General features: G+C 40.7%; 1 protein-coding gene across 1 annotated transcript; it reads right to left on the reverse strand.

The window, feature by feature from the left end:
• Window positions 1-220: 220 nt before the first annotated feature.
• NFE2L3 (NFE2 like bZIP transcription factor 3) lies at window positions 221-18368 on the reverse strand. The gene is made up of 4 exons (XM_064674566.1): window positions 17867-18368; window positions 6633-6737; window positions 5823-5906; window positions 221-3007 (listed from the first exon to the last, which is right to left on the reverse strand). Exons 1-4 carry the CDS (start codon window positions 17912-17914, stop codon window positions 1799-1801), a joined length of 1446 nt encoding a protein of 481 aa, XP_064530636.1. The 5' UTR covers window positions 17915-18368; the 3' UTR covers window positions 221-1798.
• Between the last annotated feature and the right edge of the window lie 814 nt (window positions 18369-19182).

Genomic DNA, 19182 nt, shown 5'->3' on the forward strand with positions numbered 1-19182 from the left:
CTAGAAGTTCACAATTCATCATATGTTTCTGGTACCTATTGCATGTTTTGGTTGAAGTTCATGATCTAGCTATTAGATGAATTCCTTGTGAATACCATTTAGGATAGATACGCTTCACGCTGCTGCTTAACAAATTTCTTGGCCTCACTAATGAGACTTTCTGCTATGAATTTACACTATGAATTTGAGGCTGTGGTGAAAAAAATAACAGATGCACACATTTATTTGAAATAAATCTTTTAATATAAAATGCTAAGCAAATTGTTCAAACAGGCTGATTTCATGATTGATAATCCAGTGCCCTTGGCACTGAGTCAGTGCTCATTTTTTTAGAAAATATCACTTGATAAACTATCAGTTTTCTTAAACATAATTGCAAGCAACCAACATGATTTACATGGTAAGGGCAGGTTTTTTTCAAAAGGTATAATTTGTCATTTAAGCTTGTATATGTAGTTCTTATGTGTTTGGTACAAGCAATTTTTTAACATACCTGACTAAATTTGCTCCATTGTCATTATGCCATGACCAATGAGAATTTTTTTTAACACCAATTTTATGTTTTGTTTATAAAATATATAAAAATTTATTTGTGCTATCTATATGTTAGTATTTATTTTCATACCTTGGAGACTACTATACCTCAATATTCCTTCGTGGTCATTCATTACATGCCTTTTGGGCCATAGTAAAGGACAGGATGTTGTAAATGTGTGAGTGAATAAAGTGTCTTCTTTTTCATAGCACAAAGAAAGAAATGTCTAAACCAAAAACTTCATTCACAGTGTTATCAGTGTAAACTCATATAGTCACAAGTACAGATAAACAGTAATTTGATTCAATTTAATTTACTTTAAAGATTAGGAAAAATATTAAACAAAAAAATCTCTAACATTGAAGACACTAAAAAATACCAGTTCAATAAAGCCAAAAAGAAAAACTAGTACTTCTCCTTGAAGGTATCAAAATGGTGAGAAAAGGGAAGGTACACAAGTAAATATATCCCAGTCACTAGAAAGCAGAATGGGAACTTGTTCACCATCAGTTGTTTTCATGAAAGAAAGCTGAGAATGATTCAGTTGCAGAGGATGAAGGTAAGACAATACTGAATCAGACACTTTTTCAGAATCTATTTGCAGATTGATCATTTGAGTTGTAAAATTAATTGGTATGTTATCTTCGCTTGAAGCTGTGATGATGAAAGTAGTGAGGAAAAATACAGTAGCCTCCTGGGCCTCTCTTCTCAATGGAAAACTAGGAAAAGCAGAACAGTTCTGAACAAATGCAAAGCACAGATTATCTCTTGAGAATATGGGAATCCACAGTGAATTTAGGTTGGAGATGCACTAGAGCTACAATTTTTCCTTCAGTGCTAGAGAATAAAATAAGGTCACTTTCTGTATGAAGAATCAAGTACTCAAGACTAAAACACATTTTTCTTGCATGTCTAACTTTGATCTAAAGCTGGCTTTTATCCCCCCACTGATGTTCTCCCCTCTCCCCCTATAACCAGCAATGAAATTCCTAGTTTTAACATAGGTATATAAAACTATACCTACACTGATGGGCTAGCTCCTTTAATTCTGACTAAAATTCTGATTTCCTCATTCAGAAGCTTCAGCTTTTAGACTTCCTAACAGATCCCAGTCAGGTGAGTTTGACAGACCTTTGAATATGAAGTGTTTCTCCTCAAGTATAGTTGTTTCTGTTTGAACTACTGTAATCACTGTCCTCCAGTTTTCACACAAGTCTCCCTGTTCTTCCAGGCAAAATAAAACCTAGTTGATCTTCAGCCATTTTATCTTTGTTTCTGTGCTTTTGTGGTATCTTGTTTCTGTTCAGATTTGACCAAATGTTTGGGTATTATGAAAGCACTGCCATTATTACTGCAGTGAATGACATATTGGTGTGGGTTAACAGGTCTACCCTGGTCATCCCTCAGTCTACTGAAAATGTCACAGTACAAGTTGTTTAATTTTTGCTTTATCTGGCTGATTGATCGGCTACACTGAGAGTGCTCCTTTCTAAGGCTCTCCTTTTGTGTTTGAAGATTACACACATCTTCTTCCAAGTCAAGAATTGCATTTAGTTTGCGTTTACGGCAATTTTGGGCAGCTACCTTGTTTTTTCCTCTTCGTCTGATGTCACGTAGAAGTGATACCTGAGTGTCTGTCAGCTGGTTCTTTGCTAGCATGGTGTTGAAAGAGTCGATGGGCATGCTCACAACTTCATCGATTGAAAACGGTATTTTCAGAGCTTTTGCAGAGCATTCATCACTGCTATGGTTTGTATCAGTAGAATTATGGCACCTATCCTTTACATCGTTCGATTTCTTCATCCATGACTGTTGATGCTCTGGAGCGGATGCTCCTTGATTTGGCAGCTGATCGTAAGTGTGGTTATGAAGAAACTGCTGAAGTGTGGCTTCTCTAGGACACTCAGCATCACCTGGATATTCCTCATGGTCATATTTAGTGTTTTCTTTGCAATGGCCATCAACAGCTCCTACGCCATGTGAAGGAGCAGATTTAACACCACTGCTGTACCCAACAGCGTCTTCACAGCAGACTGAATAAGAGGTGGTACTGTGACTTGAATTCAAAGATAGTCCCAAATCTGAGCCAGACTCTTCAAAGATCTGAGAAATTTCTATAGGACCAAAGTCTTCATCCAAAGCCAAAGACATGAGTTTAATTTCATCAAAATTATCATCATGGGCTGTTAGGTTTCTAAGGTCAGCTGCTGAAACCAGCCCTGTCAAATTTGGCCCATGAAGTAGTGATTCTGGATTTGTGATATTAGAACTTGACTGAGGAAAAGACTCTTGCCTTTGTAAATGTCTTGGTTTTGAATTTGATTGAGTTGGGTAGTCTGTTCTTAGTAGCATGGCATCAGGGGGACTGAAATAGTCATGAAGTGTCTGGGTCAAATTTATATTGTGGTGTAAGGATGATGGGTTTTGACCTCTACTAGAAGTAGCAACTTGTGTATCTTCCAGTAAGCTCACCTAAAAGATAATGGGGGGAAAAATGGGATCTTTATAAAATTAATGCCTCTATATCCCTTGCCTACACAGTCACAATCAATTTGTTTTTTAATAATCCACTACTTGACTCTATTAAAGCCAAATTTTTATATGTCAAACTCTTCTTCTAGCTATTCTGAATGCTGTTTCCTGTCTTTACAAAGCATAACCTGTACTGGCATATGGCAAAAGGAAATGGGAAGGGTGCAGAAGTAAGTGACTTAAGGAATGGGAGAAGGACTTGCAAAGCACAGTGTGGGACTGATGAGCATTGAGAGGTAGAAATGGGACTGTTGCCAAGTGTACATCAAACTACACTTGTGTGTTACACCTGATCCGGTCTAAGAAAAGGTCTTTCTTGGAGGAGTGGTCATGGTCTGTAACGGTCCAAAGCTATCATGATCCCAGATATGGGGGCAAAATCTGGAATGATTTATTGAACACGCGAGTGCTATTTAAGGGTCTCGGGGGCTTACATGCTAATGAGGAGGCAGGGTTATTCTGAACAGGGGTTTCCACAATCTATTAGCACTTCCAGTAACAGGGGTGACATAAGGGGAAAAATGGATTTACATTTCTCAGATACACTATTTACATTTTGGGGTAAAAGGTTTGATATTTCCAGTAAGCAGGGTTACATTGGGGAAGGGTGATCAGCTTTTACCAGAAAGAAGGATTTACACAGGGAGGGAGAAAACAATGGGATATCTGATAGCATCATGCAAAGTCTCTTTACATCCTGCTGGGGGAGATCAGGACAATGGATCTTGTCTGGTCTTTTAGATGGTGGTTTTTCCCCAGCCCCTGTGGCCCAAGGTTTCCTGTTTAATCCTATCAGTTCCTTTTCTTTTGGTATCCAGTTCAGACTGCAACAATAGCCCTTCACTGGTAGTGGTATTGATGATTGAAGGGTGAGCTGGTTCAATGTGCTAACCCGCTAGAAAATTAACTTTTTAAACAAGATAAATAGCTCACCTACAGAAGTTAACCAGTGAGAACACTGGTGAATAAAAGAAGGGTGGAAGACAGGAACATTAGGATCTTGCTGTCACAGTCTCACTACTTTTCTTTCACAGTTTATAAAGCTTTGGGGGCTGTGAGGTGCCAGATTTGGCTTAGGTCTTCTTAACTGACATCTGCTGCAACCAGATTTCAACCAAATTCCTTTGCTAGTAAGTTTAGAGGAAACAGCCCCCCCAAGATCACACCTTTTTTGGATGTCTTTTGACTTTAAATTACCATTCACTTTTTCTTTACAAAAATAAAGCTGATGTGTGATCCCTCAGCCCTGAAGTCCAAACAGTAAACTGGACTGATAATGCTCCAGTAGCATTAAGGTCCACCTTTTCTGGGCCTGAGTTATAGTTGCTGGGTTCTAGAAGTACAAAGCCACTGCCTGAGATTATGTCAGGGTACTTGCCGACAAGCAGAGTAGTTATATCCAAAGATGGATACAAAATACTTGAGAATGTAAATACATTTAGTAGGAAGCAAAAAGGATTCCTCCATCCTTACTGTGTTGCAGGAAAGGGCTTTCGTATTGCCATTCATTGAACAGACAATGTAAAAAGCACTTTCCATAGGGAAGGAATGATGTACCATAAAGACCAGAACATCTTAAAGTCTCTATTATCCTTACTGAGAGCTCAGGTAACAGAAGAAGGTCTTGCCTTATTTCTCCTAGGGAGTTACCTTGTACTAGACCCCCTGTAGAATAAAGACTTGATACCTGGAAGGATCAATCCATTTTCAACAGATAGATTGTCAGAAGATGGCACTGCATAAATAGTCTTAAATAAAATATGGAACTGTGTATTGTTAGAGCCACATGAAGGCTACAGCCAAATTCCTTTCAAATTATGAGAATGAAGAAAACTAAACTGATGAACTTCTGCATCTTGTTAGCGTGCAATGCATTACCAGAACTGAACAGAGGAGAAGGCTAATTTCTGGGCTGGGAGGCACTATCCAACCTAGAGATTATCAAATCTAGGTAGATATGTTCCCAAATCTATGAAGTTATATGGAAAACACTATTGACCCTGGAAGAGGCTCCTACGATGAAGTGGATGTAAGATGCCCTTGAAGTGTTGCAAAAAAGGAATGTAGAGAATAGCTTCATGGTTAATGATTGCAGCTGTGAGCTGTGGGAGAGAAGGGAGACTCCAATTAAAATAACTACTGGTTTTTTTTTTGTCAAGACAGGCACACAGAAAGTAAACAATAGTATCAGAAGGCCAGAAACTGAATGGGTTTGCTGCTAATGCTGACTGACCTGATTTGCAGTGAAGATGGGTCTGTTCTCCTTGAGGGTAGAGACCTTGTAAGCACATGACCCAGTATTTATGACAACTGTAATCTTTCACCATAAATGCTCAATAGCTGCTACTGTGTAATAACTCAGTGTTGCTCTGGAGAAACACACCAAGAGCTGCTGTATAAATATGAAATGGCATTAGGTTTCAGAAAAGCAACTATTAGTTGAACTAATTAGGTTGTCCAGTGGCTCCATCCAACTTTGAACACCAGATCGCAGTAAAGACAGAGCTCTGTAGCTTTCATATCCCAGACAAGTTCCTGGGGAAAATTTTTCAAGTGGAGTCAATAACAGCTGCTGTAAAAGGTGGGTAGGAGCATCTTTAGCATCTTCAGGTAAGATTTACTACATTGATTTGCTGGTATATTCCTGGAGTGGGTGAGGTAGGCTGTGGTTATTAGATGAAACAGAATAAGTCATTACCCAGTAATTGCTGACTGTATTCCAATCTATTAGCAATACATGTTTTTTCTCATTTACCTCTAGCATGTTTTCCATCTGCGATGACAGAAGCTGTAAATAGCCCTCGAGGGAGAGAAGGGAATCTACATGGTTGCGGTTGCTCTGTGACAGAAGAAAGAGAAACATGTTGTAAAGGACAGTTATTTTACATAAAAGGAGGTAAAAATCACAGTCTGAGAGGAAACAGCACAGCTCTGTGAAATAATGCTGCTGACCTCATCATCAAGTCCTCATACTGATGGGAGATAACACGTTGCTAGAATTAGCAGAACAGCTCAGGTTTCACAAGGTCTTAAGAAGATTGAGTGCCCTTTTCATTGTAGCTCTCAGGGAGAACAAACCCCAAAATGCACAGAACGGTCCAGTGTCCCAAATGGAATTCTACATCCAATCATTACGCTTTACATAAATGGTGAGAGCAGTATAATTTATCATCCATGTCTCTAGTGTTTGTAGGCAAACAAAGCACAAGCCCACAAGCACAACACCTTCATGATGAAGGAAATCAAACCAAATTGAAAAATGGTTATTTGCAAGTGTTTTTTGTAAACTTTTGAATATTTCAACTGCATAAACTGTACTGGGCGATGGAGAGGAGGAGGTGATTTTCGAGAAGGTGTACAAGGGCATCATTCACAAAGTAGCCTCTAAAGTGACCATTCCTTTCCTGCCCTTGCAAGGGATATTCCAAATGAAAAGAGGAAATAAGATATTCCTTTCAAAACCTTTAACTCCATTTCTTTTCACTTCTCCTTATCTTGATAAGGATATATCCTCCCTCACTTCCTCTTCAGAGTTTTCTCTTCTCCCACTTTTTTCATCATTTACTTGATTTATGTCTTTCTCCTCCTCCTCTTGCAGTTCCAGCTGATCATCTCCTCCATGTGGACAGCAGTCATCCAAAGCTTCCTGACATGCTTTCAGATCAACATCCTGAAGATACAAACAAAACAGTTCTATTATGTAACACACTGTCAAAATCAATGTTTAAAATGCACTTTTTTCTTTTTTCTACAGCTATAGCATTTCAAATAAAATATACATTGAACAGGTCATGTGGATGAACTGACTGTGTGGACTTTGAGGGCAGAATGAGACCAGTGTCAGTTCGGGTGGGCAGCCACCACTGACTGTTCTGGTGCCTAGGCACTGAACCCATCTGCAGTAGAAATGGACACTGGAAACAAGTTCTTCTAATACAGACATAGGATGATGTGATTTCATAAAAAGTTCAGGCTATCGGTGTCATTTGTATGTCATTTCACAACAACATATCCAAGCCGGATATATATTCAATGATGGAATTATATATGGCTGGTTAGCAAAATCCCTCACTTACATGTATTGTAATAGCAGCTCTGTTTCCCATCACTTCACTACCCATTCCCATTTATCGAAATGATGAGTTTTTCTAATCTCTAGTGATGAGGTTGTTCAGATTTAGTGGTCTCAGAAGCAATCTTCAAGTTTTGTTTTATCTACAGTCATATCGTCAGACTTCTAAAATATTTATTAAAGGGCTTGTATTGCTAGGGTAAGAAGGAAACAGTGCTAATTTATATATTTTAAAAATGCATTTTTAAAAAATATGCTGATATTTCAGCTTTTATAGGGCAAGTCGGTGTTATTAAAATGTGAAACTCAGTGGAATGGCAGCCAGGAAACCAAGTGGCCACAGTGTATTAGTTCCACATATTCCCAACAAAATGCTGTGGCAGGAGCAGAAAAGACAAGTTTTCAACAGCAGCAAACATAATGAGATGGTGTTCTGTTCTAAAAATCACAACAGATTTATTTACTTTACAGGTTTGATATGAAAGCGTAAACTATATAAAAACTGCAGTTCTAATAGTCATCAAAACGTATAAGAGCTTTTAAATTATTGCTTCATACGAAACACATTAAAGATTAAATGTAAAAAGGTTTAAAACAGGATATTGGAGTAAGATTAAATATATTTTCAAAATAAATTATTATTTTCAATTTTATACATTCTATTTAAATATTTTAAAATATGAAAATTATTTTTATTTTAAACTGATTTTATGTTTTGCTTTCAATTTTTCTGAACTTTCTTTTCAAGATTGGAAGGGAACTTTAGCTTTATAAACAATCATTTGTAAAAAAAGATAGACATACAGGGCACTCATCTGTCATTGTGATGTAAGTACTTTCCTTCAATGATGCCTAACACAATTTCCAGTCGTTGGAAATGATATTCCAATACACTATGTCTTCTTTGTCAGCCACGGTTGGAAATGACCAGATGACTTGTTATTGCCGACTATGAGAAGACAAATTTACTTGCCTAAACACATACATACACACACAAAACAACAACAACAAAACCCCAACCAACAGTTTTCTCTATGTAGTTAAACAGAAAAAGAGGCAATTTAGTACCCAGGACACTGAGAACATGGTATGTAGCTACTTGCAAACACTTAAATGAGTTCAACGGAGCTACTCACAGGCATGAAATTAGTCCCATAGTTATGTGCTTGCAAGATTAGGGGTAGTCTTTAATTTTACAGAGAACCAAACTAATATTTATCCAATGAATATGATCTGCTAATCATTCTAATTAATAAAATTCATCACCATCAAAAGTGAATAAGAAATCAAGGACAACTGCTATTAAAGACCTGAAGCAGCTCCTCTAGAGCCAAGTGGCCTGGAAAGATGCTCTTGCAGCAGAGTCTTCAGCTGCTGAACAAAACAGCAAATTCATTATTCTCTTGGCTGCAGAAGAGGCAAATACAGGAAATAGTTAGAAATGTGATATCTATAGTTTGATGCCTCAAAAAACCCACAGTAAACACTGGTTTTGAACACAGAAAGTATAAGAGTGACAATTCAATGACTCCTATTGAAATTTCCACGGGTACAAACTTATTTCACTGCCAGAGAAAAGAAAAGCTTGCAGTAACTTTGGGAAGAGTCTATGGCATGTCCACAGATCATTTTAAACCCTCACAGTTCAACTTGCTTACAGTGCAAATCTGACTGCAAATGATGTTGGTCTGCTAAAATCTATGATGGAGATGGTCCTTCCCAAGACCATTGCGAGGAGAACTGAATTTTTGATGTGCCTGAGGGGACAGCTCTTTTCTGAGGGGAAATTAAATGCTCCTGAAGCTCACTGAAATTTGTGAAGACTATAATGGATTCAGTTTCCCCAGAGTGTCAAAGACAACTGAATTTTCAGGTCTTTTCCTATCAATATATAAAGCTATTGACCACTAAGGAGATGGGGAGTATTTCCAAACACAAATGTTAAGATTTCTCTGGAGTCTGCATTGATTTTTATGTATTTTTTAGGAAAAAAAAAATATAATCTGACTATTTTCTCTGCTCAGCCATAGACAGTATCTTGGTACCTTTAGTTTCCAGGCTGAGAGCCACCAACTGCACTACAGGATCACATACAATTTTGCCCTAAGGACCCTTTGGCTTAAGCAGAGCATGAAGGTCAGTCTCCATCCTTTTTACTTTTTTTTTGTACAAAGTTCCTACTCATGTGAATGGAACAGAGGTGCCAATGGGGATGAGAGGGAAGCAGGGTCTCACATTTGCAGATGTGACCATTTCCTGTAGCTTACCAAAGGGAATGTATCATCTCTTCTGAAAGAGTCTAATAATGCTGCACCATGTGGCTTTGAATATTAGTCTTACTAACACTGTTTCTTCCTCCAGCAGATAGTATTAAAATATACTCATGGCTGCTCACACTGATTGTTACTGCAATAAGTTATCCATCCTCAGAAAAAAACCTGTTTTCATCACTACTAGGGCAGTTTCTGAAGGATCATGGCCCTGTAACCAGCTTTTCACAACAGTGGTGGTATAGACACAGCACATGGAAGATTGTTCACATCACCAACTTCTACATACGCGATCGTTTCAGTGAAACCCTCTATGGAAATCAAGTAACGCAACCAGAACTTTTTCCTCTTCATTTCTTAGTTTTGGCTTTTACCAAAAATCCCTGGATTACGCTGATAAATGTTTATACTCTGACATTACAGTTTCCACCAGCTTGTAGGTCTTCCCCAGTGATGAAGAACAGCTGAACAGTACAGCTCAACAACGGAATGCTTCCCAAGTGCCTGTGCATCACTTGGGATTGACTGCTGGACTACCGCTATGGGGAGAATAGGAGGTATGTCTCCCCTAGAAACAGCCATATTATGCTTTTCAATAAGGCATTTCTTAAAAGGTAACATAATTTTAGAGCCTGGATATACATCTAATGACAAGAGAGGGACTGGGTGTAGATACTACTTACTCAGTACTGTGCTGCCACACTTGGTGTTTCTGTCCTGTTCCTTATTTTGCAATAATGGTGTCAGAAGAATAATTGAATTACAGTAATACCACTATGAACCCAAGAGATCAGGACAGCATGTGGTTGTCTCTATACAGAGAAAAAAACTTGATTTTTGCTGATTGTGGAAGATTTAATGTTACCACCAAGCCCATTTACTGCAGCAGCCTTTCCACTTCTACCACTGGAGGGTGTGGAAGTTCACACCTACCACAGCAGGCTGTTTCCAAATGCTAAACTGAAACTCTACCTGAAGGCAACCTTTGATTTGCATTTGGAAGGATTTCTGCACAAGCACAAAGCCAGAGAATTACACTGAAACTCCAAGAAAAAATAATAATTAAAAAAATAAAATCTCAAGTATCTCGAGTTCTCGTCTTGTTTTTGCATTTACTAGTCTGAGTTGGGTTAATGAACAATCTGAGACTAAGTCTGATTTACCAAATTATAAACCAGCCTTGTAGGAGGAGGGCTGGGCTCTAACTGTGCATCTGCCCTTTTCCTAAGGCACAATTTACCTCAGGTCAACTGTTGACTTCAGTTTGTCAGTCTATGGAATATGAAAAATAGTAATTTATGTCAAATCTGCTACTTAAGGTGGTCCCACACCCATGTATTACCTGTTGTCCATAAAAGAATGTATAGGGAGCAGAAGCTGTAATAATAACAAAATACAAATAGGCTTATGTGATGTATTGGATGGGTGACCAAGGCACCTCTCTAGGAGCAGCAGAAAGCACGAACATGCTGGTTTCAGCTATTGATCTATGTGGAGTTGGCAAACAGGGCTAAAACTACACAGCTCAGGGCTACAAGTGCACACAAATATCTGAACTAGCTCTGGAGTAACAGGAAGGTCTTGCCAGAGCAGAACAAAGCAGACAGGGTAATTTGCCTGGGTGCACACATAGCACTGAGGGGGGCAGGTGGTACCTGCCCCTTGAAAGCTGTTTCACTGCAATCAGACTCTGAGTTACCATTACAAATATCCCAGTGCCAGAGCAAACGTACATGACCACAATTATTTGCAAAAAGAACGTTACATGCTGATTACTCATGCATCCCATTCACGTGCTGTCTTCTAATTACTCTACATTACATTCTCTATTTTAGTTGTCAAGCTTTAAATTGCTTCATTGATGTCATTAACCTTAGAGATGATTTTCTGCAAACTTCTGTCCCTTCTCCTTTATTAACTGCATTTCTCTGTTAAACTGGCCCTCTCCTTGTTATTAGCTGAAAAGATGCAGCACAGGCCTGGTGATCTTTGCCACGTTTTGAATAATTAAGTAGCATTTCCAGAACAGAATCATAGAATGAACCTTAAAGATTGTCCAGTACCAGTAGAAGTTAGGTAAAAGGAATACAGCCTCTAGTAACATAACCAGTAGTTCCATTTTGCTACTTTGTAGGATTAAATAAAATTAATAATTAAATATAATGATGCATAGCCAATATCATTGGTTAATGATGTTGCTTTCTGCCTGTATACTTTAACTATGTGATAATAATTAATCTCACCAATTGATACCTACTTAATTGCAGTTAAAAAGGAAAACATTTCTTGCTGTTTCTCTATATTCATAATGAGCCCTAAAATATCCTGAAAATACCAGAATAGAAGAGTACTTTATTATTTGAAATGCAACCACGGTTTAGAAAGCATGGAGGGTGGAATGGTGGATGGAAGCACCAATTCCATTTTATGTTATATATAGCTAGACTTGAGATGACAATAAACCCTGCTAATCAGCAACTCAATTGAGTAAATCAAGTGGTGCATAGCTGTGACTCCAAATGTGACACCTGTAAAATGTTTATGACATATCTACTCTAAATCCTAATGATACCATCTGGGCTTCAATCAAACACACATGTGAGAGGCACTCCCATGTGTTGCAGTGAGATGGTAGCCCCTCTCCAACCACGTGCATTTCAGGGGTTTATATAGTATGGCTCAGCTACTACAAAACACACATAATCTGTGCACTCTGTTACAACATAAACACAAAATTAACACCAATCTACTCCCCAAATGGAGGCAGAGAAAGGTACAAGTGGAAGACACAGACAGCAATAGTGTTGCCACTGATTTCAATTAAGACATCAGTTGTCATCCTGAAAACAGCTCAATATCCTCTTCAAAATGAACTTTTAAAACACTTTTAACATATAGACCAAACAGGTTTACACTCCAGCCATTTGGTCCTGCCTGTGTTGATGTTTTCCACCAGAAACTGATTTCATCATAAAGGATGCAATATACCTGACAGTAAATGTGATTAAGGTTATTACATTTATTCAGTCACTCTTTCAGATTGAGCACAGTAAAAAACAAAACAAAACCACACCTGCCCCAAAAAAAAAACAAACCAAAAAAACCCCCAAAAAACCCAAACCAAAAACCCAAGAGCTCTTTCTATGCCTCTATGCCCAAGATGCTTTCTATTCTGGTCGGTGAACTACATGACACGAGGGTTCTGTAAGACACCTCCCTCCCTTCCTCCTGTACGTTTACCCTAGATTGGTTGAATATCCTCGCTGGTATCATGTAGTCACTACTGAATAAACATAAAAGTATCCAGGGACCACCTTTTCTGATAAACCTTTGCTCACAACTGAGCTCCAGATGTTTTCCTTGTGAGGTATTCTACTCCCAGCTTTCCTAAGGTACTGACACCATTGCAACACCAAATGCCTAACAACTCATAGCTCTGAATAGGGAAAGCTGTTAAAATCCACAGTCTGACACTTTATTCCTTTAGGATTTGAATATCTTCACCTTCCCTCTGACACTATGTAATTCCTCTTCTATTTTCCACATTTACCACACTCCAATTCCAATATTCCCCTCATCTACTCTCACATGCACTTTTCATGCACTTCCCTCACTGGAAATACCTTCCCCACTTTCTAGAAAGCAGGAAAATGCTGCTGTAGGTCAGCCCTACACCACCAACTCACTCTAACACCCTTCCTGCACACTCCATTGACTTGGCTTTTTCAAACCCTTGTGCCTCCTGCAAGACATCATAACAGAAGTCAAAAATCACAGTCTTTCAAGACTATACGTACCTTGGAAGTTTGAGGTTCTTCTCTTACCCCACCTGTCTCTGGAACACCAAGTGATCCTTCCCACAGCTCCTTATTAAACCTAGGTGAGTTCTGGCTAACTGGTAAGAGCCATCCACAAGCAGGGACCCATCCCATTTATCTATTTGTGGATGTCCCTCCACTGCAATATTTCCAGGTCCTAGTGCTGAATAAGTTCGAAAGAAAAAAAGAAAAGAATAATTTGAAATACGTTCTGTAAGCTAAGCACACAGCTTCAGTGGGACTGCTCTCAAATGGACTGGAGAAAAGCCTTCAGAACAAAACAAAAAAAAAATCCGTAACTCAAATTATTCTTCCTCAATGTAAATATTTCAAATGGTGCCCAAAGTCTGGGATGGATTCCTGCCTTCCAGTACTTTAATACTATGAAACTCTGCCTCTAACAGTGTTCAAAGAACTGTGCTTGTATGAGGTTTTACATAACCTGACTCAAACTGCCCGTTCTAAACAGGAACATAGAGACAACAGTACAAACAATACAAATTATCCACTGTGCATCTTCTTCCTTAAATTTTGTAATTCACAAACTGTTAATGTTATGCTGTTAATTAGTAATAAGAGTAAGTGTTCTTTAATCAAGTGCAGGAATTCAGCTTTTGGGAAGGCTTTCAAAACCTGAAAAAAGAATTTAATACATCCAGATATAACAAACCTACTCAATTCGGGTGGGAGCTGACCCTTCCTTCTCTGTGTCAGCCTGAGCTGGAGCTTGTCTCATGAACTGTGCAATGACCCAGCACAGCTACTGCTGCCCTTATTCAGGCACTGCCTCTTTTGTGACGTGGGCTGTATCAGTGCTTGGGGGTTCATGGGATTTGGAAAGAACATTTTTATTCTAGGATTTAGAGAGATAAAAAGCTGAAGAGCTACGTAGTCCATTCTTGCTAATCTAAATATTTCCCCATGTATATTCTGTAAAAGACAAAGAACCCACTGAATTTTTAAACTCCCTTTCTTCAAATGTCTAGATACATATATACACACATAACATGCACACATAGAAATATTGATATTAAAAGAAAAAAGAAAGGGAAAAGAAAACCACTGAATCAAGTAGGGCAGCTCTGAATTCTTGCAAGACCTTCAGCTAAGATGTTGTTGTATGATAACCTTCCTGAGACTTTCTCTGTATTTGGGAATTCTATTACAATATACGTAGGACTGCTGCCACGCTTGCAGCACTAAGGCCTCTAGTTTCTCCACACACAGTTTTTAAGGTGCTTCAGAAAATGCGTCTCATTCATTTTGCATATGGATTTAGAGCTTAATGTAACAGCTTTTAGAAGTGTTATTGGGGCAATGTTACATTGAGAAGTTGGCAGGGTGGGGCACGAACTGCATCTCAGGTTATGTGCCCATGGAATGGCTTCTCTTTTTTTCCCACCACTATAAGACCTATACTCAGTGTCAGCTGCAAGTCTTGCTCACCCCACTTTTTTCCCCTGGATTTTTCTGTGCTTAAAGCTTCAAAATGTACATAGCCACAGAGTGCCTCAATTTCAATTTAGTGTTTTCCTTAGAAAAGCTATTTCCCTGAGCAATCCAACAATAATTTACAAACACATTGGGAAAAAAATAAGCAGACATGCCTACCTTTACCTGTGTAAGTCAATGTATCCTACTCACATATGGCCTACTCAATGGGACCTACTTGTGTGAACAGGTTAGAGTAGGAAAAATAAGTTAGGCACCATGTGTTCAGTAGTGGATGTCAGTATTCAAACAGGCACTGAATATTAAGGAGTAAGTGGTGCTCCCCTTATAAATCCTTTCTTAAGAAAAAAAACAGGATTGCAATCACTTTTTTCAGCAAATTGTGAAGAGAAAGACTAGGTGCAGCAAAAACACTGTTGTATCTGGGAAAAAAAAATACCAGGAGAAATAATCAGCCCCCAAAAGACCAGGTTCACTTTTAGGCTCTTTATCTCTTTCCTTTGCAAACATGCCACTGGAGCCTTAACTCTTGATCTGGGTTTCTCTGCAAACAGGTTGGACTTGAACCACCTTTCATTACTACAGAAATTAATCCATTTCCTTGCATGAACTGATGCATGTTTTCTGGCTATTCGAAGTAAAAGTTAATTTTTTCTTCTTTTCCTCTAAAGATGTAACTCATGGTTCCCAGACAGGAACTCTAGTACCTTAGTCTCAATCTTAAACATCCATGAAAGCCAAATCTATGGGCTGACCCAGATCAGAACAGCACAGAGGCACTAAACTAATACTCTAAGCCACAGGGCACATCTTCTACCAACCACCCACTATGACCTGCTGTAGGCAGTGCAGGACAGTGCAGCATGGACAGGACCTGGAAAAAAATACTTCTTTTTATGTAGTCTCTGCTGTGCTACAAACATATTTATCCCTGGTCCTGTTACACACATACATCTAAGAGAATGAATAGCAAGACACTGAGATAATATGATTATTTTCTCCATTAAAAGGTGTATTCCAGAAGAAACATGTTTTGTTATTTTTATTACTAAAGCAATTATTGTGGGGTTTACATTTCATCAGCAAATGTAAGTTTGATTACAGAAATGAACGGGCTGACTCCAGTCTGCTGGGCAGCAAGCTGAGTGTAGGAACCCACCTGTTTGCTTTACCCATTGTCAAAAATGAAGTGCTCAAGCTGTCCTAACGCTACACTGCACCTCATCTTAGCACAGGACAGAAAAATAGGCCAGGCAAACCCATTCAGTTTAGCATGTTTCAGCCATTGAATTAGTTTTCTTTTTTATCGGCAGTTGTCTTCCAGAGTAGTTTTGCATACCCGATCCCTAACAATGGGGACCAACAGCTTGCATTGTGTTGCCAGCAACGTTCTCAGCAGGGACTGGAGTCCAATGAATAAAATTAATCCAGGGTGGGATAAATCCAGCTGCTAACTTTTCATGATGCCACACAATACCAAGCAGAACAAAACAAATACTTTCATCTGTTTACAGAGACTCCTTGTCTTGATCTAGTGTGGATACGAGAGATGCAAAAAATAGCTCAAATCTAGTTTTACAAAAGGCGAAACGAAGGTTATAAATCAGCTGAACCACTCTGAAATCCATCATACTATTACAATAACATTTTGACAACACAACTACACTTAGTCAAATCTACCAAGGGTCACCTTTAAAACAAAGATCAACTTTTTCCTCTGTGTTCCACGTTTTAGATTTGCCATGTGCTTCAAGAAAAGTCTGGTGGAAGAGACATAGGGGTTTTCACATAAAAGTCCCTTTACCTTTTAGGTCAAGAACTGAACACTGCCTTATTTTGCTTCAATCATTATTTCACTTAAATAAAATGTGCTAAAGAGAGAGGCACAGACCTACATTTAGCAAAGAAATGAATCATCTTCTCTCCACAGAAAGGACTGATCCCTTACAGTTAATGTGTTGAAACTAGTTTTTCAACTATACAAAAATAACCAAGCTAACGCATGGGGAAATAGGAAAGAAAAAAACAAAATAAAAAGGAAAAAAAGAAATCTACCCTGCATGACAAATTTAATAAATATCCACTAATGCTGGTCTATTAATTCATATTAAGAAGCAGCTATTCACAATGGTTCTTAACCAACTTGAAAAATGTTGGTAGTTCAACTTGATATTTCAAAATGTACTGAACATCAGTCACAAACCCACCAACTCGGCATTCCTGTATCTTTTGTATCCACTCAGTGTATCACAGAATTCCCAGATCATAAACTACTCAGGAAACAATGAAACTCTATGCCAACAGAAACTTAACTGAGAAAAGCTGGCCCTGCAACTGAATGGCTTGGCTAATCTTTAGACTACAGCTGTGCACAGCTGTACAGCTCTGTGCAGGACAACGGCCTGAATGGGTGCAAGCAGACAAAAGTGCAGTAAGGGCTGCATGTGCTGTGACCAAGATAGGGACACTGGTCAAGATGCTGCACTGATAACAGAGGGACGATAAAAGGAGCCTGGAGGTTGTCCCTGCAGAGTAAGTCCCCCGAGATGTAAGAAATGTTCCTGACAAGTGTAGTTACCCGAGTACACACACGCGCCCTGTGCCAAGATGAGGGGTGCAGCGTGTGATGCACTGTGGAGAAGCTGCATTTCTGCAGCCGCGCGATATTCTTGAGAAGCCTTTGTGCCCACACGAAAAAAACAGAGACGATTTCCGAGGAAATGCCACGCAGAACTGTCCGTCTGGCAGGTGCCAGGGGCGCTGGGGCCAGGCGTATGCCTGGGCAGCTCTGCGGGGCTGCCCCCGCTCCGGTGCCGGGAGCCTCCGCCGGTCACTCCGTTCGCAGAGGCTGCGCGGCATCGCTCCGCAGCACGGCCCCGCTTGGGCTGCCCGCCGTCCGGGACCCCGCCTGGGACACAGGGAGGGCACGGGCCACCCCTCCGGCGGTGTATGTCTTTTTTCTTTTTTTTTGAAGGGGGGAGGGGAGGAAGGTAAGCGTCCGGCTCAGAAAACCGTCCTCCTTCGCGTCCCCACAGCTCGTCCCCCCGAACACCCCCAAACCGCCCGCCCGCCCGCGCCGGTGCGCACTCCCGTCGCTCGGCCGAGGCGGCCGGGGCAGAGCCGCGCCCGCCGCTGCTGTGCCCGTGCCTGCCCAGCCGGGACAGCCCCCCGCGCTCCGAGCCCTTACCTCCGCCATGGGACAGCGACTCCGCGCGGGGCCACCGCGCCGCCCCATCCTCCTCCCGCGGCGGGGCGGGGGCGGCTCCGCCCGGGCGGGGCGGGCAGAGTCGGGCGGCGCCGCTTCTCCCTCGGGGCCAGGGGCTGGGGCTGGGGCTTACACCCGCTGGGGCAGGTCCGGGAGGTTCGGGGGGCCAGTGGCCCATGGCTGCCCGGCGCAGTCCCGCCGATCCCCGCAGCCGACGCGCCACGTAGGTGTGTGTTTGCGGGGGCAGACGGACCAGCAGCCCCGGCCCCCGCAGCGTGCCGCAAACCCGCCCTGCGCTCCTCTGCTCCCCGCGCACACCCCGCGCCGCCGCACGACCCTTCTCACGGGCGGGAGGCGGCGCCGGAACGGGACGGAGGCGCGGACACCTCGGCACCCCCTCACCGCGGGCCCGGGAGCCCCACCTGTGTCCTGGGGGCTTCCTGCGTGCCCGGGGGCAGGAGGAGTCTGCGGTTGCTGCAGCGAGCTAGAAATAAAAGGGACAAGTTAGGAAGGACAGCTGGGAGGAAAAAAAAAAAAAAAAGCAAAAAGGTTCTCCACCTGCCCCCCTCCCCCTTTTTTAAAAAAAAATTAATAAAATACGGGTAAAGCTTTTAGCTACAATCAACCTCGTGTCTAAGTATCTCTCCAATGGCTCTGCTTTCCGAGCTATTGAACTGCATTTTCCCTCAGCAGTACACAAACTTACCCTCATACATGCTAGAGATATCTTTTCCAGCTGTTTTGTTCTCTCTGTCCTCCTAAAAAACCCTATTATCACTTCTCATCACTTCTACTTATCTGAGTGTTTCAGACTTGTTTTGGCATTTACAAGGCGTTGCGCTGTTTGGGCAGATGGGCAGACTCTGAAAGTGTCACTTCTGCAGTGATAACTCTGTGTGTAAAGGGTGCAGTGTCTCACTTTTGCTGTTATCACGGATGACATTTCCCTTTTTTCGTTGTGTCCAGTGTGATACCATGCACCGGGGTAGTGTGTGTTGTAGTATTCCTAGAGTTTTATTGCAATTTGTGTCTTGAATTCCAACACAGTAACAGTTTTCTTTTAAAAAAATCCAAATATACTGGAATAGGATACGATCTTCCATTGCCAGCTATTTATTTTTTTTTCTTCCCTGCCAGAGTGAGATCTCTGACTTTTTAAGTGGAATCAATGTTGATTTTGTTGTTGGAAAAATAAATTAAATATGTGTTAAGCTAAACATATTTACAACCATGATTCAATCATGATTACAATCATGATTCACTGCACAAATACCAACACAGACAGCCACCACAAGTCC

Source organism: Pseudopipra pipra, chromosome 1 (genome assembly GCF_036250125.1).
Source record: "Pseudopipra pipra isolate bDixPip1 chromosome 1, bDixPip1.hap1, whole genome shotgun sequence".
Taxonomy (NCBI): domain Eukaryota; kingdom Metazoa; phylum Chordata; class Aves; order Passeriformes; family Pipridae; genus Pseudopipra; species Pseudopipra pipra.

Excerpts from the sequence above, each read along its gene's own strand:
- NFE2L3 (XM_064674566.1), bottom strand. The coding sequence starts at position 17,914 with ATGGGGCGGCGCGGTGGCCCCGCGCGGAGTCGCTGTCCCATGGCGGAG. Across the intron at positions 5,907-6,632 it reads AGGAGAAAGACATAAATCAA|AGCAACCGCAACCATGTAGA; the intron begins GTAAATGATGAA and ends CTTCTGTCACAG. Across the intron at positions 3,008-5,822 it reads AGATGGAAAACATGCTAGAG|GTGAGCTTACTGGAAGATAC; the intron begins GTAAATGAGAAA and ends ATTATCTTTTAG.